Below are 17,345 nucleotides of genomic sequence, written 5' to 3' on the forward strand. Positions count from 1 at the left end.
CTTTTTATTCTCATACTGGGAGGTCCAATTTGGACTAAATGTTATTGGCCATTCGCTATTTCAGCCACCAGGTCCTTTATGAATTGTTCTATAAAACACTTTTGATTCTATTGATGAAAGGTAGAAATGCAGCAATGCATAAGTAACCTGGAAAGTATGTTGCTTAAAAAAAGCAAGTAGTTAAGTTTGAAATGTTAAGCATTATCATTAATATAGGATACTGAAGAGTGGTGACAAGGAGAACGAAATATATGTTTTCTTAAGTCCCCTTAATGGTTATTAATACTAAAGAATTTCTAAATATAACATCTTTGGTGGAGAGTTCGATTCCTTACATAATGTAGATAATTATTTTCTTTTTAGTTAGAACATTTCCTGCATTACAGTTACTTTTCAATAATTACATGATTTCTTAGGAAACTTTCCTCCTTAAGAATTATTTGGCCTAATGAGAAAAAGAGGATATTCTTTGCCCAATTCCATTACCTCATTTAAATCAGATTTTTGACCATTTAATTTTTAAGTACATTTTAAACAAATATAGGAAGAGGTACAAAATCTTAAAAAGATGGACAACCCATAAGAATTGGAACCCCAGTCAAATGGGCTGTTTATGCAACAGTGAAAGTCACACAACTTCTCCCAGCGCTTTTCTGGAACAGGTCTACAGGGCTAAAAACCAGAGATGATGAAAATACCATTCTAGTTAATTATATTTCTTCCTGGTCTTCAACAAGTAATCAAATTATCACTAAAACTTCTGTAGACAAGAAAGTAATACTGAAGTGACATGTAGAAGAATCACTTCCACTTACAGACCTGACTGGACCACACTGAAAAGACATAAAGCATTTCCCCGTCAACTCTTTCAGTCTTTTCAAGTACTTCTGTTTCACAGCAACTGGAAAGTAATTCTTCTCACCATTAAAAGAGGTCTCTAGACAGCTACCAAAACTGTTAATCAGAGTTTGGGACAACGTGCTCTGACTGACCACACGTATTAGACAGTCAGGAGCTATGTCCCTCCAAGTCAGCCAAATTGCTAACAAAGTTACAAGTTTCTTCCTGTTGGAGCTTTTAGTAGTTTTATGAAGTCCAAGAAGCTGTATGAGATGATACAAATTCCTTACAACTTCTTTACCTTTTTTTTAAATAACATTTACTTGTGCCTAAGACATTACCCCCAAAACATAATCACACGAAATGTAAAGAATTAAAGATTTTATCTTAATTGATTTACTTAAAGAATTTCATATTTTTACAATCAATACTTTGGACTCTATTTACACCTGATATTAAATTATCAGCATGAGAAAACCTCAGGAATTCAGCGTATAGAAACTTAAAAGACTGCCTGGAAGGTAGAATAAAAACGTCCAAAATATTTCAGTTGCCTTTATTTTTATTTATTCCATAGCAGTTATTATCACTTACGACTGCAGTCACGTTATTCTGGATTTTAAAAATAGGAACAGGCAGTGCTGTATCACCCAGGAATTTCTTGACTGACCTGGCTCTTGAAGAGCATACAGAACACAACTCATCTAACCTAGAAGCCTCCCAGGTGGAGATGCATCACTGGATGCTGGACAAGGCATTTATTACTGATCACACTTTCTAGAGGTAAGATTTGTAACACTGGGGAACTCAAAACGGAGGTTCATGTCTACTACAGGTAACTTTCACCTGGTCCTAGGGATCAGGAGGGTTGGACCATCCACCGCCAAACAAGCTTCTATCTTTACCACTACGTGGCAGCAAAGCGTCACTGGACATGCATGAAATCAGATGCCTGCAGCCAGACCTTTCCTACTCATCTAGGACAGGAAGGCCAGGGTGTGCTGTTGACGCTTACTGCAAGCACTCCCCATAAAATCTGCTTCAGGAAAATATTTTGGAAAGAGAGAAAGCCTATCCCCCAAAACCTGAACAGGGGTTTGCAGCTCGAATTCCACTCTATAGAAGAACACTGATTAGCTAGAGAAAGATGTCAAAATATACCATCTCAGAACAGACAAATGTGCAAAACTACTCAGTTTAAAGTAATTAAATTAGTTTCAGTACTAAGGCAACGTTCTCCTTAATTCACAGCCAACACAACATTCACAGCAGAAAATAACTGCACATTAACGTTTTGGGGTGGTTTTTTTTTTTTTTTCCCAAGCTTTCACTAACATCCCATACCAGTAGCTATCTCTTCCGCTAGCAGAAAAATACTACCTGTACTTGTATCAGTCTTGGAACATCCTACCCATCACCTGTCATGATGAATCCATTTCTTAAAGTGTGCCATTTGGGATACAGGTTTTCTTAAAATGGGAGTGTTATCTTCCGTATAATCAACTGACAGGCATGTTATATCACATGCGTGACTTTCAGTGAAAATTCACTCACTTAAGGATCAATGGCCAACAAATACACTTCAAGACCAGGATAGATGATTAAACCTCTTTTGTGCAATGCTTCTGCACAGAACACGGATGACACTGGTCAGTCACTCTTGAAATCAAGCCTGTCAGTTCTGTTTCATGTACAAGATATTTCCATGCCTTTTTCAGAAAGATGTACTATGATGACTGGGAGATTATACTGTGCCCCTAAATAAATTGTTCAACTGGGCAAATATCTCATTTATTACAGCCTGTGATCTATTTCTGGTTTATATTTGTTTAGAATTGTTTCCAAACACTAATTTTCATTATAGAGAAAAACCCAACCCCAAACCAAACAAAACTCCAACATTCACAGATCATGATCAAGGCACTCAGAAAGCATCTTTTGCCTGAACTAAAGAGAAACTGAGGGACACATTCCAAGCTTTGCATAAATCTTGTACCTATTCCCTCCATTTGTATTTTTCAGCATCCCTTTTGAAGCATAGGCACCAGAGCTATGCAACAAGTTCTGCCAAAATTTGCTCTATGGCTGATTACAGGTGTAACACAGTTGTGAGCACCTTCTGGCTATCAGGAATTCAGAAAAAATGAAGAAAACAAACAAACAAATAAAAGCAGCTCCCAATATTCAGTTGCCCTATCACTCCTAGCTATATTCCCACAAGCAGAATCCAAACTCTCCATGTTATTTGGAACATATTTTCAGCACTGTCCAGAGTTGAATTATGAGGCTCATTCATTCATGAGGCATGACTGCTTTTAACTAGATACTTCAGTGATATCCAACTAAGTGGTACTCAACGTTCATTAAAGTGCTGTATACCACTTCAGACTTTGGGTTGTAAAACACTTCTTACCTAGAGCAAAGTGGGGATTTTTCTCCTCAGATCACTTGTATTTCCAGGTTAACGGATCACACAAGACAACATAGAACAGTATTTTACACGCAGACTGCTATCTCTCTAATGCCTACTAACTAAACAACATTTAAGCCATATTTCTATGTGCCTCCTTTCATGCTCTGTGGGACTTAAAAGCACAGTGCCAACACACCTTAGCATGAAGCACAAAATTTTGGTCAAGTACGCTGAAGCTGCAAAAGCCATAGTACATGTTTAGCTATGCGAGGCTATTTCTATCTAGTAGGTCTCTCATGCCAAAACTTACAGAACTTAACAATAACAACAAAAAAAAATAAAGCCATAACCTCTAGTTTACTTTTTCCTATACTCGGACTTGTAATACTAGCTTAAAACCATGAATATGACACATTTATTTTTGCTGCTTAGGCTGCCAATTTACTCTTTAAATTACGACTTTTTTAATAGAAACCCATAATTTATGAGTAACTATAAATGATCTGGTTTTACAAAAGAAAGGATCACACTCTTGATCAATCTTAAGATAATGCTCCACAGTTACTATATTCTGTTCTTACAGGTCCTTCTATTACACTAATTCCACTTTCACAATTCATAACAACTAAATCTGTTAGTTACCTAGAAGAGGTACCAATGAGTTAGCAGGTTGTTACATCAAAAAAGAAAAGGCTTTAACTGCTGTTACCTGTTAAAAATGCCTCAGCTTATCTTCTTATCCCATTTACAGAAAAAATGCAAAATTCCATTAAGCTGAAACTCATGCATCAAATTACTATTAAAACCCATCACAAACATCGAGATGTAATGCACTAAAACATAGGGGGATGGAAATGTGTTCACAAACTGATTAAATATCAGGCAGACAGTAGTAATTTTAAATTTCCTTGGATATGTAAAGAAAAAATCTCCACCTACACACAGGAATATATTAATGTGCATTTATATGGATACATATAGAAATCAAAGAGCTTTTCTAAAATGCATTAAAATGGAAATTACAGAAGTAGAGAAAAAAACTTTCAAAAATTTGACACTAAACTTAAAAAGCCAGCCTAGTTAATACCTGGGATGTGGTCAAGCTAATTCCAATTTATCACACTAAGGTAGATGACAAGATAAGCTTACCCACAATTTGGACAGAAACTCTTTTACTATGTGTAATCTCTAGAGATTCCTCTATTATACAGATTCAAGAAGGATCTGTATATCAGCTTATCTTTCAACATTGTTTTGAATATTTTATTGATTCAGTGTCTCTGATTAACTTACATATTAACTCCCACTCCTATTGCTTTTGGTGATTTTAAATGTCACATTATGACAAATAATCAAAACAATGAAGGCAAATGAAATTCCAGTTCCAGTGTCATAGATACCAGATGATGTCCAGTGCATCCAAAAATAACAGTGGTTAAATAAATGAGTGTTTTGAAAGATGCCACTAAATCATAACTAATTAAGGTTTTTCTCCCATGTTTTGCAAAAAAGCCATTGGCCAAATTTCCTGCTAGAATTTCAGGAAATGGTTGCATCTCCTTGAAGAAATCTCAGAACACCAAGAGGCAAGAGCACATAAGGAAGTTCGATGGAATGAACAGCAAATATATTCTTTGTGAGGAAGGAAAGGTTAGATTTTGGAAACAATTTCAGAAAGAGAAAGAAGGAAGTCTAAACTGCAGAAGTGAGGGAAAATGATTTAAGGATCAGGAAGGAGCTGCAGGGGACAATACATTCACCAGCTGATGTTACAAATTGTTTTAATAACAGTGACCAAAATATGGCTACAGAATAATGTCAGAATAAAGGTATTATGTTGGCCATATGACATCTGAATATTCTTTGGAGGCATGCAAGAAACAATGTCAAGCAGACAGACTGAAATATGATAAGGCAGTCATAGAAGGCATTCCATTCTCAACAATATTTTTGAACCACTCCTAGCTTTATTTAAAAAAAAAAAAAAACAAACCAAAAAAACCCCCAAAAAATCTTTAGGTCTCAAATTTCTGGTTCTCCGTCTCAGCCCAGAGGGGAATTTTTCAAAAGAAAGTCTACAGAAAAATCAAGCAAGCTGTTTGAGCTACAAAAGCAGTGAAAGATTATCTATATATTTTTTTGTTGTTGTTGTTGCTGCTCCAGGTAACTAAAGATCCGCCTTCTTTCAAGAATTCAAGCCTGTCGTGGATTTAAATCCACCAAGAGGATCAGGGCAGAGAACAAATATGACAATATTTGGTTTAGAAACAGAGTTATTAATTCCTCACTTTTACATGCATGAGTTGGCACCTACAGAGATTACACTTCTCAAGGGACTAGAAATATTATAATGTAACATTTGAAAAAACCTGCTTGCATTCTGTATAGCTCTGCTGAACTTCTACCAGCTCGAAGAGGAACCCTGCACATTATATATGTTTCTTAATGATGGTAGCTGTCAATTACTGGAGCTGGATAGAAGGGAGATACTGAAGGAACAAACTTCATATTTACATCTCTGCAAATCTGCTTTAGTATTTCATATACTCTCAAGAAAATTAATACTTCCCCTTGTGCTGAATTCTGAATTTCAGAGTTTTAATCATCTTTCAGATGCACTAAATAAATTGCATCCTGAAACTACGGAATCAGCAACCTGAAATATAACATTAGGAATTATAAATTTGTTAAATGTCCAAACACAAAATTTAATCTGTGGTTATTTCTGGGAAAAAAAAAGGGCAGTGCTTTCATTTCTCAGAGCATCTTTTCCTGTTCTACATACTACATTCTTTCTGTGGTCTTAAGTCTTTTTCATATTAGGAGAATGTTGTGTTTGACAAGAGAAAAATCTGACCTTGGGGAACAGTGTGGATTAGTTATACAGCTAGTAGATGTAGAACATTTCACAAGAAAACTTCACATTTTTGTTTTCATTCTAAAGTTAACATTTTCTTGCAATAAATATTTCAGAAGTGCAGTCTTTGAGTCAGAATTTAGACCTACCAAATACTGTGCTTAAGGTGGCTGGGTTTTTTCTTGGTTCTTCACCTTTAACCAAGTTCTGTTCCAAAGAGTGCAATGCACAGAAAAGATAAACAATGGGTTAAGACATAGAAGTTGTATTATCCCAACTCTTTAGACATGAAGCCAGTGTCAAGAGGGATTTAAAATAAGATTAGGTTACACAAACACCTCCTGTATCCTCTTCAACAGGGTGCATGCACCTAGATCCTCCCCCTTTAAATAACCTCACTCAGGACACTTTATTCAACACTGTTTGGAAAAATTCCACATAGAATGGAATCCAGACTGTAACACTACTGTAACAACAATACTGGTTACTTGCAACACTTATTTCAAGACTGTAAAAATGCCCTGATACATAGTGACAGAAATAAGTACTCATGGGCAGATGACCTTCCCAACTAAAACCCAAAGTAGAGTTTGGGAATAGCATCTTTCCCATTTCACTATGAAAAATAATAAAAAGGTTGAAGACTCTTAGGAATCACTTAGGAAACTGGTCCACTACTGCAGCCAAAAGAAAACCAAGCAGCCACCCTTATCATACAACATTGAGGGACTCCCCTGAGAACTACACAGACCCCTAGGCTCCATTAGTATCTAGCAAAATACAGCTATGAAGAATTCACAGTAACTTGCTGCAACAGGGTAGGATTTGGTCCACTGAATAAGGTGAAAGACATAAGCCCCTCTCAGCCTGTTCTTGCTCAATGAATGAACACTTGTACCAGTTCCAGCTTCTAGTCTGACCAGTCATCCGAGTATTATTGTAAGACATAGAGAAGGAGCTAAGGTTTGTGCATATTCCACAAACCAGAACTCCACTCTGTGTGTAAAGAATTCACAGCACATAGGAGTTGAATTAGTCTGAACTGGAGAATGGCAGTACAGAGATTCCTTCTTGCTTGACCTTTTTTTTCTTTGTTTTCATCCTAGTTCTATCTATGGTAGTTGGCTTCCACTCAGCTGATATTTTGTGTCGTCTTCAGCACTATGAACCTAAAGGTTCAGGTCAAGAAATTTCTGCTCTTTACCAGAGTTAAGTCCCATTCTTTCACTGCTGACCACCACTGTGGGGTCACTAAACCCTTACCATCTACCTTTTTTTGTTAAAGTCATAGTGACACAATCAGTATTGGTTTACAGAAAATAAGATTCTAATAGTGCTTTGTCTAAGGATAAGGGTTGCAGCAGCAGCAACCTGCAATAATGCAAAATTGAAGCCCTCTAGCAAAGAATACACTTCCATTTAGCCCACTTCAAACTTAATTGTGCAACAAAGAAATTGTCAATGGGATGGGGAAAAGTGTAATGTCTTCCAAGTGGGCAGAACTTGACTTGGCATGAGGAAGTCATGATTGTTTTCATCAGCAGACTAGGTCCTTTGCATTGACCACGTCCATGGAAATAACATGATTTTATGTATGCTTATGAAAATACAGAATCAAATGGGTCACCTCCAACTACTAAATGCATTGGCAGTGCCTAAAGCAAGCTTTCCAAAGAAAGGCAACCATTACTGATGTAACATTATGCTGTATTTTCTTGCCAACATACATGAGATAGCCACATTTATGTGAAAAAGCTCAACTGTACTATGGTTTACTCTAAAAAGTCATCTTACACTCCTATTTTTGCTTTCTACTGGCTTCTATTCAGCTGTGAGGATTTTTTACAGCATGTGGCCTGTTTTAGGTTGCACTCTGTAACTTGGAAATAGAACTTGTGTCAGCTCCCCTGAAAGTCTTCACTGGCATCTCACAAAAACAAACTGCCACTCTTGTAGACCGTAGCAACTTGATTTCTTCTAGCTTTACCCAGAAGTTTCATGAACCACAATTATACTTGCTGCTGCCATGCAGTCAAAAGTATTTTTGATCTACCTCTCAGATGACCTTCAGACTGAATATAAGAAGCAGCTTAGGGAAGTAGTATCTGAAAATGAACTTATGTTTTCTACATTTTGTATGGATATCCGCAGCAACCACATGTTTTTCTTTCATAAATACTTAAAATTCTTCCTTGTAAAACATAGCCAGATGGGTATTTACTCATATATGTAAGAACATATACATGTGTGTGTACACACACACATACACACCCTACAGCAGGATATTTTATCTTCACTTATGACTGCACTTTTGGCTAACAGAAAAACGTGCCTGATTAGGGGTTAATATAACATGGACACTTACATAAGGTTATTCCAATTAAATTCAGTCATTCACAAAATCAATTTATCAATAGGCCTACTGAAAGAACCCCAAAAGGGTAAGATTAGCAAGCATCCTGAAAAAAACAAGAATATTCCACCTTCAAAACTACATTTTATTTCTGATTTCCAAGTTTTACCACTAATTAACAACTATTTCCTTGCAGTACCTCAGAAAATACGTTTTTTCTTAAAAGAGTAATCAATATTTTTAAAGACAACCATAAAATTTAAATTAAAAAAGGCACACCTTTGTATTACTCATGAGTGTAAATGTTAACAAGTAGTGAAAACCCAGACAACTTAAGGTAAACTGAAAAGTCTTCTATAATAAACAGGTTAGTTTATTTCAAGTCTTTCACAAGCACCTTTTTTTGTCTCACTGGGGTCAATAGTCTTTTTATTAGAATGGGCTGGTCTTCCTTATGTTTGCCTTAAACAAGCGGAATCTGTGAAAGACCACAAATGAAGCTGGAAGGAGCAGTAAGAGCTTAGGATGAGGTAAAAGACAAGAACAAAAAGAAGGGCTCTTGTCTGATGCTAGAGCCTGTAAGAGATGAAGACGACAGTGGCTTATAGAGCAAAATAGAACATATTTTAATTTAGAAGACCTTTTCAGCCCAAATAACCTGAAAAGCAGGATCTGGAGTAAATTTTTTACTGGTATTACCCAGATAGGCATCTCCAATCCACTCTCCTAATATGTGGCAGGTTATTTGTTTTTAAATGCAGGTTACGTAAGTAAAGCACAACACTCCAATCTTTTCAGAAGCAGAACAAGAAACTGAATTTTCAAAACCAAAAATTCATCTTATGAAAGAAACTCTCCTTAATCTAACAGCAAACAAGTCCACTTGTGTTTTGAAACACCCTTTTTTCTTTTGAATGCAGAAGCACAGTTATGACTAGGATACAGCCAATACAAGATGGAAAGATTTAAAGGCCAGAGAAAAATTTAAAGTGACATTCAAACTTCCCTGAAATTTAACTCTTCATACCGCAAGGTTTGTAATGAACTGCATCTCCCTAGTCTCACTCTGCTTACCTCTTCCTCTGTGCTAAAAGCCTAATAACTAACAGTTAAAAAATCTGGCATCTTTCAGCATTTCTTAATTGAATTTACTTGGAACTATGCAAAATTATAGTAGCTGACAATATAAAATACAAATTCATATAACTGCAAGAGGCACAGCAAATTTGTTCTTAAGTGTCCCTAATCACCTTCACGTCTCTTACTAATAAGGGTGGGTCTTTTTGTTGCTTTTCCTCAAGAAATATCCTGAAGGAAAAAATACTATTTGTTAGCATGAATGTAAAAGATACAAAGTCTGAGATGCAATTAGACGAGGTAACAGTTCTCCTAAATTGGGCACTGAAAGATGAATTCAAACTGAGAAAGTTAAAGCAATGCAAACATGTCAGCTGAACTTCAGCTAGCTATCTCATAAGCTATAAACCTTGTAATATTTCTATGCACATTACAGAACTGTTCAGGATCTCAAAGGATGCAATTTTAAGGTAATGACAGGTTTACAAAGAAATTTATTTTAGGATAAGTGCATACCCATTTCCTCTTTCAGTATGCTTCCATATGCTACAAATAAGAAGATTTATCAAAGGATTTCTCCTTTCAAAGGTAATAAAGAGCTCTTTTAACATTTAACATGGCAACCCAGCTTCAGCTGATGAATTGCATACTTTAGGGAAATTGTTCGGGTTTTTTTTTTACTATCCAGAAAAAAAAAATCCTATCATTTTTCCACATAGTTAGATATTTCTTTGGAAAATTTTGTACTTGTAATTTGGAAGCAAAAATTAATTATTAAAATGAAGAAAATAAGAATATTGTTTCTAGTAGAAAACATAATGACATCTTAGCTGTCTCCAAAACAGATGAAGATTGAACAAAAATGTGCATCCACAAAGACTTTACTAAGAAATTACAAAGTTCTCATATAAAAAGAATCCAGATTAAAGCTTTTCCAGACAGCTTTATCCAAGAAGCAATATGAGTAACACAGCCTGAAACCACAAAAACATGCATTAGAAACAAGAATGCAAACAGAAGTTTCTGGACGTGACTTCCTTGAAGGAACCGTGGCTGAAGAGCTACACCAACCTTTCCCTCTCAGTTTTCTACATCACCCTGGTAAGATGTAGCACCACTTCGTGACCACATCTGAATTTCAGCAACTCTCTTAACACCCAGCTCAAGAGCTGCCTAAATACTTCCTTTTAATTAATCTTCCTTGAAAACAGAAAGAGACAAAATAATTCCACTCTGGATCACAAAGTTACAATGCAGGCAATTTTAGGATGTTGCAATTTTAAGCAAGTAGGCTTTCAAATCATAGTAAGAGCACTGTTCTGGTTTACAAGCATCACAAAATGGATTTGTTACAGAAAGGACCGTGTGCACAGAGGGAGGAAACAGTTTAATCCCTTCAAAGGAATGTTATGCAATGGAGCCAGGTACCTACATGCTATTAGACTTGGATTGCGGTGTCTAGAAGTAGCAGAATACGCTGCAAAGCAGGTGAAAGTGGACAGATGCACATTGCAAAATCCTATTTTGCTTTCTGCATAAGACATGCTGAGAATGCAGCAGATCAGCAACATTGAGGCAGGAGAGAAGCAGGGGAGCATTAACTTCATGTAGCACAGGAGCACCTGGAATAGCTCAAGGCCAAACCGAAAAAGGGAGTAGTAGCCAGAAGCTGCGCTCCAAAAGCTGACACAGCAAACTTCATCACACCAGGCTAGTCTCCCCTCTGCCCAAGTTCAACTTGACTTTTTCACATATCTGAATACTGCATGCTACGGATCACTGGTGAAAGCTCATATTAAGAGGTATAATTATATCTTAAAAAAATAAATAAAAAATGTCTTATGCTCTGGCAAGAAGTTTATAGCACAACCATAAAATGTCAGCCTGTATCAAAAGGTGTTAGAAGTTCCATGTTGCTCAAAATGCAGTAAAGTCTCCCATGGTACTTTATTTTCTTTTGATTCAAGACCATAAATTACAATTCTATCATTCGAAGGCTTCAAAGTTTATCCTCTTTTACCAACAGCTAAAATGAATGACTGATCCTAGAAAAAAAAATTAGAAGCTGTTGCACAGCTGCATTTTCCAGAAAAGGAAGAGTAACTTGGAACCAAAACTCCTTACAGTTTCCTCAGGGCTGCTGTTCTGCTTAGGAAAATGTAACTTTCCCTCCCCTTCCTACTGTATCCAGCAGTACCCCTTACCAGAATCAGATCATAGAAGTACAACTCTGGTACTTGGTGCGCTGTCAAGAGACACACTGTTAGGTCTCCAACTACAGGAATAGTGATGAATTTAAAAACCTTGCATATAAACCAGTAAAGTGAATGACTCAGACACTTCAACACCCATTGCTTCTCCACCCAGCTTGTAACATTTTGCTGTCATCTGTCCCTACATTGTTTCATTCGAGATATATATTTATAATGTAGATAATGTTCTACAGCACACAGTTTTGAGAATACTTTCACACCTTTGTTTTTTTACACTACTTGTTAAAAAGTGAGCTTTTCCTGACAAATTAATTTAAAAACATGTTCCATGTGTTTAGTACAAGAAAGCTGCCATTACTCTAGACAGGAAAGGCATTTGATTTCCAGATGCACTTAACAGAAACTTACAAGAAGCTAATGATTAGATGCCAGAAAATAATGGCTCACCCCCTAGAATATACCAGCAGGATTACTATGCAGTTAATGAAGAGATGGATAAGTCTGCTTAACAACTGTTTATCTTCAATAATATTATTCCCTTTAATAGCAATCCATCTTGGACAGTCTCTGCTCTTAAACCCATGGGAAAATAAAATCCTAAATATGAAGCACAATGTCATTTATATTAAAATCTCCCCAACATTTTAGTCATCTGCATCACTAATTCTCTCAATTATACATATTGTTTCAGCTTACTAGGCTTGTCTCTATACTAAGTTCTCCAATCAGATTTAGTAAGTGTATAGAATTGATGTGGCATTTATTTCAACCTACTAAACAGATTTCAGTTGAAGCAAAAGCTCTAAGGTCTGTTACAACGACCAAACCACAGTCTTCATTCAGATTTCTATTACAGTTGGCTCTCTGAATTGACATCTGTAAACTAGTAATATTCATTACTTTAGGAAAAAGAATGGAACAACAGTTCAAATTACTTTAGAATCCAGTTTATGAAAGCATATTTATGAGTTTGCTCACTTCTTAACCAAGCCTTTAAATACAACAGACACTCATGAGGCCAGTTACTTAGATACCAAGTGAAAGCAATGCTGGCATAAATACATTAAACCTCCACACCTTTTCTTATGAAAGAATTCTTATTCAAGAATTAGAATTCTTTTGTAAAGGATACAAGGATTGTTGTCATCAATGCTGCAGTTGTCCAGAATCAAGGGGATGCCATCTAACTCATAAACCTAAATAAAAACAAAAGTTTAATTTAACAGATGTCTCAACAATACTAATGATGTTTCATGCAAGAAATAGGTAGAACATAACAGATGTTTGTTTCACCCAAAATATTAAACATGTTAACATTAATTCCAGTGTAAATCTGATGTTTTCAGCAGTAAGTATCACAAAATAGCAACAACACAAGCAGACATTAATTTCACATTCTTTCTTCATTTAGCATGCGTTTGACTGAGGTATTTTCAATGTCATGCTTCTGACACTGAGCCAGAAAAAGTGATGCTTACTGGCAGCTCACACTTACTTCCAAAAGAAAAAAATAAAAAAAATAAAAAGAGTGAATAGAAAAAAAAAAAGCAAAAGTTGAAGGACACATATACATATGCATAGAAGTTAGCATGGGGCCACGTGTCTTCTGTGTCTGTGCAGCCTTCAAAAGCAATGGGTTACCTGTATGTACCCAAGCACAAATTCAATGAAGAGCCACTGACTTTTTCCTTTGATAAGGTGATCATTATGTTATTACTAAACCAGCAAAGTTGAATTCTGTCATTTTTCATTTTCTGTGTATGCATACACATATGAACTCAAAAATTACATGTGTGTGTGGATGTGATAATAACATATGATCTTAATAGACTCACACATACACACCCATGCTACCAAGAACTTAGGACAAGTTGCTGTTAGTAATAAATATGTACCATAATTTTCTTAATTTTTTTTTTCAAATTTTATTTTTTTTCCTTTTTTGTAGCATAATTTTCTTAGTAATATTCCACAAGACATTTATCTAGACTTATAAGTTACACTATAACACCACATATCATCATGAATATATTTATAGATTTAGAAAATGTTACTTACTTAGAAGAAAACCTGTTCTAAATTATGCGCAAAATTTCAACCTTGGAAATACCTTCTTAAGACATAATAAGCATTTTTTTTTTTAATACAAAAGTAGTTTTAAAAATACTTGAGAGCATGAGGATTAACTGTATATATTCTTATACCTGTATACTATTTATAGTCTTTAAGCCACCTGGACATGGTCCTGGGCAACCTGATCTGCTTGTAAGTATGGGGGTTGGACAAGAGATTCCCCTAGAAGTCCCTTCCAATATCAAAGATTCTGTGATTCTGCAATAGCCAAACCATATTTGTCCAAATACTGAATTATCTAATTCCTTAAAATTTAATTTCAAACCAAGAACTGCCAGGCCAAGGAATTTAGACAAAACACTGATTTAGACTGTAGCTTGATGATGGGATTCTCTCTTCCATCCTTTTTTTTTTTTTTTTTCCCCGCAAATGTTTATATATGTTTTTTTTATATCATGTTAAACAACAAATCACAAGGTTTATACTGCAGGATGGATGAGCTTTCTGAAACGCAAGTTCTATGCTAAGAGAGAAAAGTTGGGTAGAATGACTTTTAGATGCGAAATCCAAAACAGATTATTGATCAGTAAAACTGAATTTAGAGACAAATCTCAGCACGTGCCTCTTACAAGGTCCTTTGACAATCTTACTGCAGAGTCTTAAGCTATAACCTAAAAAAGTTACAGTAACAGAAGACAGATCTGCAAACAGGAAAGGCTTATATGTAAAAAACCAAACAGTATTCCTAGCTTTTAAGACCTAACTGGCACATCAGTGCTAACATGCCTAACTATACCTACATGAAATAGTTAACAATGCGAGTTTTAAAATATTCATTCTTTCCATAAACTTCGTTTTTTCCAAAGATCATGCATCACCTATCACATCATACTTCAAAGCCTGACAGAATGTGCAAGTGACCTTTCAGTAGCACAATACTTGTGCATGCTTGGGAAATGTTTCTTTGATTTTCACACTGTAGCCAAACTCTGACACGCCTACAAGGTTACCTTTCAATTTCCATCAGTGAAGTGCCGAACAGTACAAATTAATCTAGATTAAACGCTGTCAACTGAAATAAACCATGCAATCTGTCCAGTCCAATTCAAATGAGTCGTTTGGTTAACAGAATAAGTAAGTATTCTGGGAAAGGAGAATTTTAATTAAAATCCACACATGCTTCAAAAGAAGTTAGTACTGGAATATAATGAGATTCCTTCAAAGTTAAGTGGGAACAGAAACAGTAAACCACAGCCTTAGTGACACCTTAACTTAAAAACCAGTTGCTAACTACTACTGCCTTGCACACCCACTGAGAGTCTCTTGAACATCCTACAATTAAACTGTATGTATACTTTGACCAAGTTAGGCATAGCATTTGTCACTACGATGCCAGCTTTAGCAGTCACCTGTGATTTATTACACAGTGATGCAAAGCAAGGGAAAGAAGCTTTACAATGTACCCGCCCAAGACAAATCTATATTCTTCTCAGTCCAAATATGAGGCAAAGTGCTCAGATTCCTGAACAACCACTATTAGAGAAGTTCCAGTCCATGTCAGCTGTTCCTGAGCCACCACTGATCCACTAAAAGAGTGTTTCATGATAACCTAAAATTCATGCCAGTGTATTGTAATGATCTGGGCTGCAATATGAGTCAGTTTAGCAATTGCTTTGGATTTAGTGGAGCCATTTCTGCAATGAGTGTCCCAGATAGTAAAAGGAAGTGATCACTGTCCCCCCCACCAGGCTGTCCCACTTGCATTCTAAGAGTCTCTCAAATCCTCTCACTCTCATCTGCCTGTAATCTCCCACACCAGCAGAATTTGTGAATATCCAGAAACCATCATCCCAGGTCCCAATCACTCACACAGATTCACTGGAACTATGCTGCACAATACAAAGAGGCTACGGAATTTTTCAAAATAATTATTGGTCTCAAAAGTTTTTCCTTTAAAGAGAGATGTCTGTAAAATGCACAGTGCAGAGTAAGGCAGTGGAACTTTTGCAGGGATCATCTGCAGGGCTTGCAAAAGGAGTCAATAGTGCACAAGCTTCAAATCTCACTTTAAATAAGGTGCAAAATTATCCTGGGAAGAAACTGTGTAGTAGCTGGTGTGAAACTAGCTGTAATCCATCTAGATTTTGGAAGAAACTATAGACAGAAATTATGGAACAGAACAATAGTTCTGGTGTCTGTCTGGTAAACTAATTGCCCTGTGTTACAAGAAATCACTAAAACTATTCTCCATTTACATTATTGACAACATGGCTGGCCAATAATGTGGAACTGCACCGGACTGTAGCAAAACCACAAGGTTATTTTATTATGAAGAACTATATTACTTTATTCTGAACTATACTGAAACAGTAAATGAAGCTGCAACCTATGTGTAGGCTGAAATCTCAACCACATTTAAGTTAATTACAAAGGTTACTTAAGACAAAAAAATACAGCTTTGTGCTAATGTTCTTTAGTACCTTAGTCAAGTTAGTACCAAAATTTTTGCTCTAATAGCAGTTTTTGCAATTGTTTTCTAAAAAGCAGAAAAACAGAACATCCAGCATTCAAAGCAGGTTATCTGTCTTTGGCAGTTAAAAAAGGTACCTTTCACAACACAGCTTTATATTGCTGTCCCACTTGTTTTCTATACTTGCCTTTGAAACATAATGAAGATCGGTTTCATGCCAGTGAGAAATTTAAATGCATTATGCTTAAAACAAAATGCATTCCTCAGTGACAAAGTGACTGCTAGGTTTTTTCCTCTTTCTGTGTACACGGTATTTTATAATCTATTTCAATTACTTGACAATGTACAGAACCAGACAATGAACAGAAGCCCATGTAGGCAGAGGTACTAAATAAATATTAAACAAGAACTTAGGAAAATTACCAGCTCAGCCCATGCCTACTGCTCTTGTGGTCAAGGAACAATATAGTGTTTTATTCAGATAGTTTGGAACATGGCAGTCCTGTGGGAAAAGCTGTGTTTTTTTCTCTTAATAACCAATGAAAATATTCAGGCTAAAATTAAAGCTTTCATGTTATCTTACAGAATTCACATTTATTTACCTTACATATAAATAAGGCCACAAACATAATTAAGGATATCTGCCCATAGAGAAGTACTTCTGATAAGTTCACAGTATTTTCTTTTGAAATTCATGGAAGTAATCATCATTAACAGAATAATTCACAACAGAACCCAGAAAAACTATAAATTACCCATAGATTGTTTCTTGAATCTTTCCCTGTAGCAGCAATGGACCCAAGCTCAGGGATAAGAATGCAAATTCTCCAAGCATGACAGCGCTTGTTGATGATTCTGTGTGCATCTATCTCGTAAAATGCAACTACAGTCTCCAGGTCCAGCAACTATATGGACAGTAACAGAGAATCTCCAGCAAAAATAAGCTCTTCAAAGAGTCATTAACACTTCAGGCATTAGAAACATTACCTGGTCAACTAAAAGAGTACTGTCATGGAAAAAGAACATTTATGCCTTCAGGTAACAACAGC

The 17,345-nt window shown here is 36.0% G+C and overlaps 1 protein-coding gene across 3 annotated transcripts in view; it reads right to left on the reverse strand.

Moving 5' to 3' along the window:
* The window catches only part of ATXN10 (ataxin 10), a 103,546-nt gene that overhangs the window by 4,540 nt on the left and 81,661 nt on the right, over positions 1-17,345 (reverse strand). For all 3 annotated transcript variants that reach the window (XM_065672791.1, XM_065672780.1, XM_065672798.1), the window contains one exon: positions 12,886-12,949. In XM_065672791.1, the coding sequence (XP_065528863.1) occupies positions 12,886-12,949 (64 nt within the window). The remainder of the gene's footprint in view (positions 1-12,885; positions 12,950-17,345) is intronic.

The sequence above is a fragment of the Lathamus discolor genome, chromosome 1, assembly GCF_037157495.1.
Source record: "Lathamus discolor isolate bLatDis1 chromosome 1, bLatDis1.hap1, whole genome shotgun sequence".
NCBI lineage: Eukaryota > Metazoa > Chordata > Aves > Psittaciformes > Psittacidae > Lathamus > Lathamus discolor.